The sequence below is a fragment of the Lepidochelys olivacea genome, assembly GCF_965140295.1.
Source record: "Lepidochelys olivacea isolate rLepOli2 genome assembly, chromosome: 3".
Lineage (NCBI taxonomy): Eukaryota > Metazoa > Chordata > Testudines > Cheloniidae > Lepidochelys > Lepidochelys olivacea.
Genome location: NC_140413.1, coordinates 64,582,438 through 64,598,192, shown reverse-complemented (window position 1 = coordinate 64,598,192; position 15,755 = coordinate 64,582,438). Strand labels below are relative to the sequence as shown.

Genomic DNA, 15,755 nt, shown 5'->3' with positions numbered 1-15,755 from the left:
ACAGGCTCAGGGAGGGGCGGGGCCGCCGCACAGCTGGCGGAGGAGAGCGGCGCTGAGGCTGGCGGTAGCTCAGTCCGAGCCCTCCCCTGGCAGCCCCCTCGCCATAGGAGCCTGAGTGGGGAGGTGTGTGCACCGTGTCCCAGACACAGACCCCTGCCTGGCACTGACGCTTTGAAACGCCTTAAAGGGACCACAGGAAGGATCTGGGCAGCTGTCCTTATCCAGACAGACAGCCTCAAAAGTCCTCTTCCTTTCGTGGGCTCTCAGGTTATTTATTCTAGACCTTTTGGCAGTGGCCTCCAGTGATGTAGGCTTTAAACCCGGTGTACAGAAACATTCTTGGAGAAGTACCAAAGTGATGAAACTTTTTAATAGAGTTCAAAAAACCAGAGACCTTTCTGGGTTTTCTTGGTGCTCCACCACCTTTTCTTTAGTTTGGTCTCACTCCTCTTTCCACTGAGGAGATTGGCTGCTGCCTGTCTTATAGAATCATAGAATATCAGGGTTGGAAGGGACCTCTGGAGGCCATCTAGTCCAACCCCCTGCTCAAAGCATGACCAATCCCCAACTAAATCATCCCAGCCAGGGCTTTGTCAAGCCTGACCTTAAAAACTTCTAAGGAAGGAGATTCCACCACCTCCCTAGGTAATGCATTCCAGTGTTTCACCACCCTCCTAGTGAAAAAGTTTTTCCTAATATCCAACCTAAACCTCCCCCACTGCAACTTGAGACCATTACTCCTCGGCTGTCATCTGCTCCCACTGAGAACGGTCTAGAGCCATCCTCTTTGGAACCCCCTTTCAGGAAGTTGAAAGCAGCTATCAAATCCCCCCTCATTCTTCTCTTCCGCAGACTAAACAATCCCAGTTCCGTCAGCCTCTCCTTATAAGTCATGTGTTCCAGACCCCTAATCATTTTTGTTGCCCTCTGCTGGATGTTTTCCCATTTTTCCACATCCTTCTTGTAGTGTGGCGCCCAAAACTGGACACAGTACTCCAGATGAGGCCTCACCAATGTCGAATAGAGGGGAACGATCACGTCCCTCGATCTGCTGGCAATGCCCCTACTTATACATCCCAAAATGCCGTTAGCCTTCTTGGCAACAAGGGCACACTGTTGACTCATATCCAGCTTCTTGTCCACTGTAACCCCTAGGTCCTTTTCAGCAGAACTGCTGCCGAGCCATTCGGTCCCTAGTTTGTAGTGGTGCATGGGATTCTTCCGTCCTAAGTGCAGGACTCTGCACTTGTCCTTGTTGAACCTCATCAGATTTCTTTTGGCCCAATCCTCTAATTTGTCTAGGCCCTCTGTATCCTATCCCTACCCTCCAGCGTATCTGCTTCTCCTCCCAGTTTAGTGTCATCTGCAAACTTGCTGAGGGTGCAATCCACACCATCTTCCAGATTATTTATGATACAAACCACCCACCTTTTAAATAATAACGCATTTCAGATAAAAGTTTCCTAATAGATATTTGGCAGCGTGTACTGAATTTATTTATGAAATTCACACTTTAAGTGGTAAATCCACCAAATAATTTTAAATTCAGTGAAATGTTGAAAAAGGTATTGTTGGTTCACCAGAATATATTATAAGGTGTGAACATTGTTTGACACATAGAGCTTAATCAAGGATCCAGCATATGATTCCAGTAAATGAGTGGGGGGAGCTGTAGTGTGTGTGTGTGCGTGCATGCCTGCCTGCCTGCCTGCCTGCCTGCCTGTATGTGTTTGAATACACAATATTAAGTCTGAATAATTTTGACCATTTCCAAATGTACCACATGCAACATTCCTTTTTATATTTAAAAGGCTTCAACATCTGTATTTCATTAGTTCTGACAAATGGGTTCAATTTGTGTAAAATGGAGTCATTTCAAGATACTTTAGTAAAGCTGGTTAATTAATTGTGCTCCATTTTGATGTTTTATTTTGTTATGAATTAAGTACAGACCTTTCTCTTTATGGTATTCATTAACAGTGATGAGATTAACATCGTGACTAATGAACATTGAACAAGTGGGCTAGAGCTGCTGGGATTCCTTTCCTCCATCTCCCTCCCTTCTGCAGCAGTAAAGGCAGAGAAAGGAGAAGTTATGTCAAATGAGTTGCATGGTGCCAAAAAATAATTGCAGCATGTTATCCTGGTGTTTTGGGTTATGATTTATTTGTATGTGATAGCTTTGAGTTAGAACACCTCTACATCATGATTAAAAAATGTTCTAATGTAATGTCAGGATATGCACTGTGATTGATTTATTTATTTTATGCCTGTTTGTGACTCTGGTCACTTACAAATGGGCTCTCTAATTTTTTTCCAGATTTGGTGTAGTTTTTTGAGGAAGTTTCAATTGCTACATGTGTAATGTTTGTTACCTGATGTTGTTTGAACAACCACTTATACCACCCTAAAGAGACCGGAAGGACAATGCTTCTGTGTAATGAAGCAGTTTTGATGGTGATCATACTACTATTGTATGGAAGATAATTTTAAAGATTATGCAAACACTTTTTAACATTAAAAATGGGCTAAACATTAAGACCTTTACTTTGGACCAGATAGTATCAAGGTATGTGTTGTATACATTCTGAAATCACTTTATTTGACCTTGAATTATTCACTGGAATAATGATTACTTTGGAAAGAGTTTACAATTATAGTGAAATACTAGAAAATGTTTTGAGAACTAAAACCTAGCTAAATTAAATAATAATAATAATAGAATTTTAGAAGTCTAAGACTCTTAAAAGCAAATTTATGGGCGTCTGGAGCCGTGAAGAATGAGTTTTAGGTTTGGGTCTTGATCCCTTTTTCCTTAGGTTGGTAGGGATTTGGAACATTGCAGAGGCTATCAAGGAGAAGAGCAACATGCTGCTGTTCCTTTCCTTGGAGCTAGGTGTTCTGCCTCTACAGCACTCCCAGTGTTTGCCAAAATAGGGAGAAAAATTAAACTACAGAATAATTAGATGCCAGAGTGAATGAATGTAATACATGTTTCATTGGTGTCTAGCCCAAAGTGCAATGATCTTAATCTTTAGTATACTAAAAATGTTTCTGCCATCTTCCAAATTATAACAGGTGTGCTCTCTATCCAAATTGCTTCAACTTTTTCTTCCTTCTCTAATGTTAAATTATAAATGACTTTTCAACACTTTGCATGAACAGGAAGAATTTGAAGAGATACTGTTTATCTACATGTAAGCTATTCATATTTTCTCTAATCATGACAGCTCTTAGATTAGTTCTGAAAGTCATCTTAAATATCAGACCTGAAGAAGAGTGCTTTGTAAACTTCAGTGCTTGTCTATTTCACCAACAGAAGTTGGTCCAATAAAAGCTATTACCTCACCCACCTTGTCTCTGTAATATTCTGTGAACAACAGAGCTACAACGATACTGCAAACAGAGCTTCAAACCTTATTTTCTGTTCAAGAATTTTAGTGCATTCATTGAAATATTGTTTGTAATGTTTCATCTATGTACTGTGTCTTGTTAGATACCCTGCAGATCATAAATGATACTGTAACTTGTGCCTAATATAAAACAGGACTTGAAATATTTACCTGACACTGCTACCCCAAGAACTAAGTTGTCTAGCTAATCTCTCTTTTTTGTTTTTTTAAACATATAGTGCTCATTGCTGTGTTAGTTTTCACCCTAGCTAGGAAGTGCTTAAATAATTGTGCTAGAGTACTCCCCAAACCATCTCCCTGCAATTCAAGAGCATAAAAGTTTGGTGATATATGTAATATTGTCAGTCACTTTTCTGATTAATACACTATAATAAAACCCCGATCTCATGGTTTTGATGTGCTTTCTTGCTATGCTTCACATGGTCCTTACTTTTCTTGAGTGATTTCCGGTATTCGTTTTTCTCTTCACCTACTTACCTCTCTCCTTCATACTCTGCATTGTGTTCTCTATGTTCTCCCTAACTTTCTGTCTTTCTTTTCCTAATCTCCCCTCAAATCTTTCTCTCTTAATATCATATTCTGTTTAATTTATCCCATCAGTCCCTACCCCGCTCTCTCCTGCACATGCAGCCACCCCTTTTCCTTGTCACAGATTCTTTACGCTGCATATTAATATAGATGAATTTTGTGAATACCTTTTGGGGTTAAATTGCTTAAAGGCTGCTTTAAATTTACATTAAATTGTTACACAAGATTTAATTTATTGATAAAATCTTCTAGATCAGAAAAGATTATATTTGACCTTTATTAGAGCTTTTTGTGGTGAAAAATTGCCTTTTTAATATGTAAAGATAGTAAAGAGAGAGAAAAGGAAAAAATTCTGAATAGTAATAACCATGGCCTTGATCTTGCAAACACATACATAACTTTGCTCTCTTGAGCAGTCTCCCTGTTACCTACTTTGAGAAGTGACAGACAAATGGACCGGACTTTCTATGTGGGGTGTTAATAAAGAACTGAGTCAATTGTTGGCTGCAACTCCAGCAATTTTAGTCATCTTTTCCTCTGCCCAAAAAGTTCTGATGACATACAGAACTCTGCAGTTCAGGAGAAGAAACTGAGGTTGGGAGAATGCGCACCCATTAGGGTGTCTGATGTAAGATGGTGAATGAGGGTGCTTATGTGCTCCCTGATTCACAAGGCTTTGAAATAGTCCCATGTGCTTGTTGCCAATAGGCAACTCTTGAGGGGCAATAGTTGGAAGATCTCTCTTCTTCACGTGGGCTGCTGAGGAGTCTAGTGAGAGGATTTGTGCTCCTGGAAAAAGCCGGTCATATTTAAGGCCAGGTCTACGCTACCAACCCATGCAATATAACGATGTCACTCAGGGTGTGAACCGTCTACACCCCTGAGTAACATAGTTATACTGACATTCTATACACACACACACCTCCCCGTAAGCAGTGCTGTGTTGATAGGAGAGCTGCTCCCACTGACATAGCTACTGCCTCCTGGGGAGGTGGATTAACTACACTGTTGGGAGAAGTGTAGGAACATTTTCACTAAAGTGCTACAGCTGCACGGCAGTAGTGCTGTATGTGATGACAAGTCCTAAGAGTCTTTGTTGTGGGTAAGGATTTAGAAACAATCCTGCCGCAAAATGAACGATCAAACATAAACATCTTCATGATACTCTTGCTACTCTGTTCTTTTTAATTCCTCCTCTCTTTGCTGCAAACCATTTTCTGTAATGAAAGAGTATGTTAAAATTGGAAGTTGCTCTTCAAAAAGAGTTAACACTGACATTCTAGGCCTTTTGTAACAACAAAAATTTTTTTTAAAAGGCATGGAGTTTTAGTTCTTATTGAAAGAATAAAAAGCTCAATAATTACAGGTTTAAAAAAGAAAAAAGGCTAGTGTTATAACACAAATTAAAATAAGGGTTAATAATTACCAAAAGAGAAATATAGGCAGAGGTCATTGGACAGAAAGAGAAATAGACCATGGCTTATGCACCATACAAAAACAGAATTACAAAACAACACCACACGCTTGTGCTACTTCCCTACCCTCTCTGTTAGATTCTGATCCCTTTCATTGGGAATCTATGTGGGTAGACTCCTGCATCTGTGCAGAGCCCCATTGAAGTCAACAGCGTTTCACATAGACATGAGGATCAGTTGCTGTATTGGGGCCTTAATTTATAAACTTTTTGGCTTGGGGACCTGTTATGTTTCTTAAAAAAAAATTTTAAATAGAATTGCTAACCTGTTTTTGAGCGCTATAATAATATGACTGTGTGCTTTAATTGATCTATTAATATTTGCCTTGGAGATATATACGACCTTGTGCCTCATAAAATGCCGGAAGAGGTGTATTAATGCGCTAATAGTACATGCAACCCTGTTTGTAATACTGTAATAAAGGAGGGCTGAACTGACTTACATGACAATAATTCTATCATGTCAAAATTCTACATTTGCTGCAAAAGTGCAATCAGAATGGAATTAGTTTATTGTAACTCACTGCTTGTCTCTTGGTTTCTTATTATGTAATATTGTACATGGCTTCCTAGCCATGTAGTTTTTGCATTTCCTTTTTAATACCTGATCTGTCTGTCCACAGTAAGTCTGTGTCTGTTTCTCTGTTGATTTTTCTGCCCACCCCCCTTTTTTTAAAAAAAATTCTGCATCTTTTCCTGTTTTCCTTACCCTATGTTCTTATCTCTGGAGTATCTCCAATGAAAGTGTCTTTGTAATTGGTGCTATTTGAGATTTGCTTGGTCAGAACTTTCCATGTGTGGGCTCTAAAATGAAAGCTGGCAATGACATTGTAATTAATGTCAATTTTGAATTGATGCCATCATATGGAATGCACTGCTGTGTACAGTCATAGCACTGTTATAAACTTTGAATAATTCTTGGGAGCATAGTGCAGGAGAGGGAAAATGCAGGGTTCTCATAGACGTGTCAAAGCTAAATATTTATATATGTATATTTTTTCCCTTTTTAATTTTTGAACCAAGGTCCGGTATTAAAGTGTGACAGATTATATGAATTATAATACTTAGCTTTTCTATAATACATTTAATCTGTAGATCTCAAAATGCTTTATAAAGGAAAGTAAATATTTGTAAGAGAGCACTTATCTCTGTATCTGTGCAGGGTGTAGTGTCATATTTCTAGTTTATCACTTTCGGCAGTTGTCATGGTTCTCAAACACCTCTTCCACTTCCTTGGAATAAGGAGGTAGGCTAGTGCTTATTGAATGACGACTTCCTTATCAATACCCAATACTGGGTCAGTTCTCTTTTGCATATCCTTCAAGAAAGGGTGACTGTGGAACACTCCCACATCAAAGAGAAGGACAAGGGGTGACTTGATCACACCCTATAAGTACTTATATGAGGAACAAATATTTGATAATGGGCACTTCAGTCTAGCAGATAGAGGTATAATATGATCCAGTGGCTGGAAGTTGAAGCTAGAGAAACTCAGACTGGAAATAAAGTCTATATATTTTAACAATAAGAAAAGGAGGACTTGTGGCACCTTACAGACTAACAAATTTATTAGAGCATAAGCTTTCGTGAGCTACAGCTCACTTCATCAGATGCATACAGTAGACAATATAGTGGGGAGATTTTATATAGATTTTATATACACAGAGAACATGGAAACAATGGGTGTTATCATACAGACTGTAACAAGAGTGATCAGGAAAGGTGAGCTATTACCAGCAGGAGAGCCGGGGGAGTGTGGACCTTTTGTAGTGATAATCAAGGTGGGTCATTTCCAGCAGTTGACAAGAACAGTAAAGGGGGGAGAGGGTGGAATAAACAAGGGGAAATAGTTTTATTTTGTGTAATGACCCATCCATTCCCAGTCTTTATTCAAGCCTAAGTTAATTGTATCCAGTTTGCAAATTAATTCCAATTCAGCCGTCTCTCATTGGAGTCTGGGTGGACTCCTCCTGAAGGTCGAAACAACAGACTGGACTTCTACATAGAGTGCTTCCGCTGACCTGCACGGGCTGTAATTGTGCAAAAGCAACATCACTTGCCCCATAACCTCAGCCGTGCAGAACACAATGCCATCCACAGCCTCAGAAACAACTGACGACATAATCAAAAACGCTGACAAAGGAGGTGCTGTCGTCGTCATGAGTAGGTCGGAATATGAACTAGAGGCTGCTAGGCAGTTCACCACCACCACCACTATCTACAAGCCATTACCCTCTGATCCCACTGAGGGTTACCAAAATAAACTACAGCATTTGTTCAAGAAACTCTCTGAAAAAGCACAAGAACAAATCTGCACAGATACCCCAGGAATCCTGACCTGGGGTATTCTGTCTGCTACCCAAGATCCATAAACCTGGAAATCCTGGACGTCCCATCATCTCAGGCATTGGCACCCTGACAGCAGGATTGTCTGGTTATGTAGACTCCCTCCTCAGGCCCTACGCTACCAGCACTCCCAGCTATCTTTGAGACACCACTGCTTTCCTGAGGAAACTACAATCCATCAGTGATCTTCCTGAAAACACTATCCTAGCCACTATGGATGTAGAAGCCCTCTACACCAACATTCCACACAGAGGTGGACTACAAGCCGTCAGGAACAGTATCCCCGATAATGTCACGGCAAACCTGGTGGCTGAACTTTGTGACTTTGTCCTCACCCATAACTACTTCACATTTGGGGACAATGTGTACCTTCAAATCAGCGGCACTGCTATGGGTACGTGCATGGCCCTACAGTATGCCAACATTTTTATGGCTGACTTAGAACAACGCTTCCTCAGCTCTCGTCCCCTAATGCCCCAACTCTACTTGCGCTACGTTGATGACATCATCTGGACCCATGGAAAAGAAGCCCTTGAGGAATTCCACCATGATTTCAACAATTTCCATCCCACCATCAACCTCAGCCTGGATCAGTCCACACAAGAGATCCACTTCCTGGACACTACAGTACTAATAAGCAATGGTCACATAAACACCACCCTATACCGGAAACCTACTGACTGTTATTCCTACCTACATGCCTCCAGCTTTCACCCAGACCACACCACACGATCCATTGTCTACAGCCAATCTCTACGATAAAACCGCATTTGCTCCAACCCCTCAGACAGAGACAAACACTTACAAGATCTCTATCAAGCATTCTTACAACTACAGTACCCACCTGCTGAAGTGAAGAAACAGATTGACAGAGCCAGAAAAGTACCCAGAAGTTACCTACTACAGAACAGGCCCAACAAAGAACATAACAGAACGCCACTAGCCATCACCTTCAGCCCCCAACTAAAACCTCTCCAATGCATCATCAAGGATCTACAACCTATCCTGAAGAATGAGCTATCACTCTCACAGATCTTGGGAGACAGGCCGATCCTTGCTTACAGACAGCCCCCCAACCTGAAGCAAATACTCACCAGCAACCACACAACAGAACCACTAACCCAGGAACCTATCCTTGCAACAATACCCGTTGCCAACTGTGTCCACATATCTATTCAGGGGACACCATCATAGGGCCTAATTGCATCAGCCACACTATCAGAGGCTCGTTCACCTGCGCATCTACCAACGTGATATATGCCATCATGTGCCAGTAATGCCCCTCTGCCGTGTACATTGGCCAAACTGGACAGTCTCTACGTAAAAGAATAAATGGCCACAAATTAGATGTCAAGAATTATAACATTCAAAAACCAGTCAGAGAACACTTCAATCTCTTTGCCACTTTTAGGTCTGTAATCGAGTGACCAATTCAACAAAAGAACTTCAAAAACAGGTTCCAATGAGAGACTGCTGAGTTGGAATTAATTTGCAAACTGGATACAATTAACTTAGGCTTGAATAAAGACTGGGAGTGGATGGGTCATTACACAAAGTAAAACTATTTCCCCTTGTTTATTTCCCCTTCTACTGTTCTTGTCAACTGCTGGAAATGGCCCACCTTGATTATCACTACAAAAGATCATCCCCCCGCCACCCCCCTCCAGCTCTCCTGCTGGTAATAGCTCACCTTTCCTGATCACTCTCCTTAGTCTGTATGGTAACACCTATTGTTTCATGTTCTCTGTGTATATAAAATCTCCCCACTATATTTTCCACTGTATGCATCCTATGAAGTGAGCTGTAGCTCACGAAAGCTTATGCTCTAATAATTTTGTTAGTCTCTAAGGTGCCACAAGTACTCCTTTTCTTTCTGAGGAACAGCAGTGGGGAAATAAATATGGGAAAATAGTCTTACTTTGTGTAATGACCCATCCATTCCCAGTCTTTATTCAAGCCTAAGTTAATTGTATCCAGTTTGCAAATTTAATTCCAATTCAGCAGTCTCTCATTGGAGTCTGTTTTTGAAGTTTTTTTGTTGAAGAATTGCCACTTTTAGGTTTGTAATTGAGTGACCAAAGCAATTGAAGTGTTCTCCGACTGGTTTTTGAACATAGCTATGTTAAATTTGTTTCATATTGAGTTAATATTAACAGGACTCATTGATGTATTATTAATCAAGTTCTTGTGAAAACATTGTATTGGTCCTTTTGGGATTTACCACTCACGTTTCTAGGCGAATTTCAAACCCAGGTTTCATTCGTAAGCTAAAAAGTTCTAAATCCTACATATAGAGGGCCAAACACCATTCACTTTGTCACCCTGTTAAAGTGAGGGAGTTGCACACATGTAGATGAGAGTAGTATCTGGCTCAGAATGTGACGTTTGTGCTGGAGAAGGTTGATGTTTTAAAGTTTGTGTGTTGTGGTTTTTTTTTATTTTTTGTTTAGCTTGAATAGGAGTTCAAATTCAGATTGAACAGCAGTTTCAATTTTCCTGAGAGGTGTATGTAGGTCACTGATGATTCTAATTGATTATGTACTTAGCTGAATGGTTGGGATTTTTTTGGCTTTGAATGCTGGTTGTTTGTACTTCATTTAATGTGTGATTTGTTTGTTTTTTAAATGAATAAAACACAATACTATAGTGTCTGGCAGCCTAGGATATTTCCTATAATTAAGAATCCTTCTTAGTCTCATTGGTCAGACTTGAAAATGAATCATTAGAATCTTGAAATTGAAATGTTTTCCTTACCCAGATTTATTTTTTCCTCTGAGAGAATAAATTTTTGAGTTTTTCTAAAATAAAATTTTGCTAAAAAAAACACAACAATTTCCTCCCTCCCCCCAAACACGTTTAAAGAATGACGTGTATTTTGTGTGGGTGGGTGGGTGGATGTAGATTATGGCACAGTTTTACCTTTAAAGTTCTTACTGTCCTTTTAATCCATACATTATTTAAATCATTTGGATAATCAAGGGGGCTGTTGGGTGATTCAGTCAACTGGAGTAACTGTGGGGCATGACTGAGAAGTTTCATATTTTTACAGGAATCAGGTGGGGCTTTTATGATATATGGAGACATCAATGCAATAGATACCAAAAATTGGGCCTACCAAAATTCAATGTTTCTCATATCTATTAAAAAAACAAAACAAAAAAACAACAACCCCAAACCCACAAACAAGTACGGTCTTGGTGTAAAAGTCTATTGAATGTTGCATAATCCTTATTTGTCTCTTTCCCCTTTTATCCCTTTTCTTGCAGGTCTCCCTTGCAATTATGGAGATTTAGAAGAATTAGACAGTGTGGAGGGGGAGCCCCCCTCCCCACTCTTTTGATTCTTGGAATTTTCTATGGACAATAACAAGATTTTTGTTGTATAATATGGAGAAATAAGACTTTAAAATATAAATTTATATTTATAAATATTTATATTTTTTGATTAAGTGCCAAACATAAGTGCATGAAGATTCTCATGGCTGCTGTTTGAAACTGAATTTAAGTACTAGGAATCATGAATTTTCTCCAGCACTGTATTGTGTTGTAAAAAGGGAGTGCCTTAGCATTCTTACTGGCTGCTCCTCTTAATGAGGGAGCCATTTCAGAAAGGTGAGAATGAATTCTATCCTGCCTGACTGCACTCTGAAGTGTCATTCCCTGCAGCATGCTTTGGATATTATTTCTGTAGTTACCAGAGGAAGTGAAGGCCAGATCAAGGCCTTTCTTTCTTCTTACTGCTACAATGCAGCAACTCTAAAGGATACCTTTGGCAGGAATGTCCTCCATCTTGCTTCATCCTGTGGTAAGAAAGGCGTGCTAGATTGGCTGGCAGACACCAAAGGAGTGGATTTATTAGCAAAAGACAAGGAGTCTGGATGGACAGCTTTGCACAGAGGCATCTTTTATGGACACATTGACTGTGTTTGGTCATTGCTGAAGGTCAGTATCTGACTTCATGTATTGCACACTAATTTTTTTTTAATGTGTTTGTGATGTGTGATACATGAACTTGTATTGAAATGCCTTTTCCTATATCAAAATTTCACTCAAGGTGTGACTTTTAAACTGATTGAGCTAAACTAGTACAAAACGCTTTGTGGACACAGCTTAATTCAATGTAAACCTGAATTGCATTGATTTTAGTTTAACTTGATTCCTTATTTCTAATAACAATTGGGCCAATCTGAAGTTAAACCTGTGTAGCTTGGAATATAGACAGGATCTCAAGTGTTGATTTTGTAAGTGACTCCACAGGACCTGACCCCTGAGCCTGTGAGGAATCCTGTTGAAGTCAATGGGCTGCATGTGTTTCCATTTACTTGGAAACTCTTGCAGGGTAGAGATCTTAACAAAACAGTCTGGGTTTAGCTTTGGCACCAGATTTTTGAATTTCTGTAAAAATAAGCGTTTACCAAATATAGTAACGGAAATGTTTCCATGACACTAAAAATTGTTAAATGGAAACAGTACTTAACAAATCAGGTATCTACAGCTCAAAAATTTGTAGCATTTTATTAGTAGTACATGAAAGTGAAATTAATTAGAAGCTGATTGTAATGTTGGGCTTTAGCTCTGTCCCACTTGTCTCTTTAGCCAGTCACTGACCAGATAGCGGCCAGGGCGTTCTGCCCTTCTTACTTAAAGTATTACACTGTCTGATCATTGCTAGCCTTATCTGTTTTCAACTGGCAGATAAATAAAAATGGTTGTGGCTCCAACAGTTTTAATTTTAGAAGCATTGGCGTTTCTAAAATGCTTGTTTCATGTGCCACTTTACTTTCATCCTAAGCATTCTTTCCTTGGAACGTTTCCAAGTAGTATGTTTCTCAACACTTTCTAATGACCTCTTAACTTTTTAGAGTGTATGAGATTCATTACTGGAGAATTTTAAAACTTTTTCAGTATAGGTTGTGTCTCATATGTATTCACTCCAAGCTGCTGTTTCTTGTTGTTTTTTTGTGCGTGTGGTGACTTGCTTCTCTTTGCCCCGAGATACTATCTAACAATAGCTGCACTAAAAATATATAGACTTCTTCCTTTGACATCTTCTTTGGAACTGCTTCCAGGGCTAAAATGAACTCTTTTGGGGAACTAATCATGTTAGATCAGTCCGGCAAATATTTGAATAATTCATCCAAAGATGAATCTGTTAGTCTTCTAGTGTTAGAGGCTGCAGCCTCTGCAGGAATGAACAAAAGATCCCAAAAGACAGTTTGAAGTACAGACTGATGTCTGAAGGATTCTTTTAGTTCGGAGTCCAGATTGCTATGTGTTTTGAATGTGCACAGCAATCACCAAAAAAAAAAAAAAAAAAAAATTACACAGCCCCCATCCTATTAGTGAAAATGACTTAGTCTGCTATCCTTTAAATAAAAAATAACAACCAACAGTGTGTGTGTTAGCTTCTGGGTTAAGTGGGGTGGTGTATCTTTAGCCATTGTTTTCTTTCCTGTTTGTTTTTTCCTGACACATCTTCCTATTAGTAAACCAACATTCATAGACAAAATATTCCAGTTAACAAGTAAACATACAGTATTTGTATATTATTACAGAGCAGCTACGCTTCTGTCGCACCCCCTTGCTACCATTGGTGAAGGTGCCCAACAGTAGTAATAATACCTCGCTCTTGTGTAGCGCTTTTTCATCAGTAGATTTAAAAGCACAATAGGGAGACCTGTTTGCCTATTTTCAACTGTGGCAGTCAGTGCCAGTTCCTGTGGTTTTTTTCACTGTACACAGAACAGTAGTTATTGTTGAAGCTTGTCCAGTTAAGCCTCTTTGTAGACTTCTTTTGGTATAGTAAGTCCATGTCACTTGTCTCTGATTATTATTTACTGAGTTTAAATCCATCTTTAGAATGTCTTGGAATGCAAAGAATTTATTAGCTTCTCCAATGTAAAATTCCTCTGAGATCACCTAAGAATATTTATCATATTCATTTCTTTATTAGCTGTGAAATGAGGAGTGATAGTAATATTCATACAAGGTGTTTTTTCCTCTTTCAGCATGGGGTTAGTTTATACATGCAAGATAAAGAAGGCTTATCTGCCTTGGACCTTGTGATGAAGGACAGACCAGCCTATGTAGTATTCAAGAAAACGGGTAGGGCATCAAATTAATACAGAGATTCCTGTAAGATATGTACTGCTATCAACATATAAATGTGTGTGCATGCGTAGACAGTACTATCTGTTTCTAATTATGACTGTACTAATGGTGTAGTACTTACAGATGTTATACAAAAGATGTGAAGGCAACATGGTAAGTTGGTAAGAGCATAGAAAGAAAACCTTGTCTACACATACACATTCTATACCTTTTTGTCAGAAGAGAATGCAACAGCACTTAATGATGGCAGAAGTTTAAGTCCTAGGGTAAATAGGGCTAAATAATGTTCTGGAACATGTCTTGAGAACTTGTTTTGAGTTCAGTATTGGTGCTCTACTAACTGTCAGCAATGAATGAAGATGCACGTGCTACTGTAGTTACAGGTGAGAAATTCAAAGTACCTATGGTATTAAGTTCCAGGGTGGATTTGATTTAAATCAATTTGATTTAAATAATGATTTAAATCACTAGTCAGGAAGACTCAATTTAATCCTGGTTTTCTACATAAAAGTGCTTTCTTGTTGGTTTGTATAACCTTAGTACATATGCTTCACAACTCAGAGAGAGATGTAGGTTTCATTTTTAGAAGGTGCACGCTATACATTTTTAAACAGTGATTTATTTTGAAAATTTTTCAGATTAGTTTTACAGCTATATCAGAAAATGAATGATTGTTTGGTTATTTCATTTACCAAAGGTAATCGAAGCAGATAGTTCACCTCCCAGTGACCTCATAAATATCTCCAATTCAACAGGTTAATCATGAATATTTGGAGGATTTTCTTGCCTTGTTGTATTAGGAGAACATCACCAGACAGACATTTAAATTGTTTTATTTAACTAAAACAACAACGTTAAGTATTCTTGATTTTTTTTTCTTCAAGAGCAAACCTATAATATTTTACCAAAACAAGTGTATGTCCCTTGCTTCTCACGTTTATCTCCAGACTTCTTCTCCTTGTCCAGATCTATTCCGCCCTCAACAATCTTCTATTCATTGAACTTTTTGAGACTTTGCACTTTTAGAGAGACGTAAGGGATCGACTCTGTGTACACAAATTTGCAGAGGGACAAAATAGTTGAGGTCTGTTATTTCTCACCTCTATATATTATTTATTTATTTAAAAACATTTTTGCTGTTAACAAGCATGTTACCTGTGGGGAGACACATCCGCAGTTTGAGAACTGCAAAACTAAGCATCTCTGATGGTACCTTTTAGACTTAGCACTGAGTCCCATGGGTAGATAAAAAGATTAACCTAAATAATCTATACAGAAGCCTATGGAACTCCATAAGATTAGATCCCTAATACATGAACTATTGGAACTCATTTACAAAACTTTTCTTAAACATTACATGAATATATTGTCTCATGCTATAGAATTAGAATTTATAATCCCTATTCCATGATGAGAGATCTTTGAGCTATAATAGGTATTTTTCATCAAAAAAATCTGATTTTAATTAAAAAAAATCATTGATTTTTATCCACCCTGGTCTTAACATTAGGTTAGTTAGGAGGGATTCTGTCTGATGTCCTCATCTTGGTTCAGCTATTTTTCAAGAGCCTGCCTAGAGTAAATTGATGGGATTCAGTGACTTAAATAAATCTGTTGACATTGAATTACATCCCTCATGGTTTTAACACCAGCATTAATAGATTAAATGAATTCCCTATATCTCATCGCAGCCAGTTTAAAAAAATTGGGATACAAAATTATAAATCTTCAAAACACTTTAGTGCAACTTTTATATGATTTTTAAAAAGTAAACTAATTCTAGTCACTGGCAAGCTATTGTTATATCTAAGTAATGTGATCTGCTAATTTGAGTACATAGGAACTTTCTTAAAAGACATTATTAAGTTTTAAAATCTTCTTTGA

At 38.6% G+C, this 15,755-nt stretch overlaps 1 protein-coding gene across 1 annotated transcript in view; it reads left to right on the top strand.

The window, feature by feature from the left end:
* Positions 1 to 11,199: 11,199 nt before the first annotated feature.
* The window catches only part of IBTK (inhibitor of Bruton tyrosine kinase), an 84,348-nt gene continuing 79,792 nt past the window's right edge, over positions 11,200 to 15,755 (top strand). The window contains exons 1-2 of the mRNA XM_084622578.1: positions 11,200 to 11,702; positions 13,769 to 13,865. Of these exons, the coding sequence (XP_084478704.1) occupies positions 11,379 to 11,702; positions 13,769 to 13,865 (421 nt within the window). The 5' untranslated portion in view covers positions 11,200 to 11,378. The remainder of the gene's footprint in view (positions 11,703 to 13,768; positions 13,866 to 15,755) is intronic.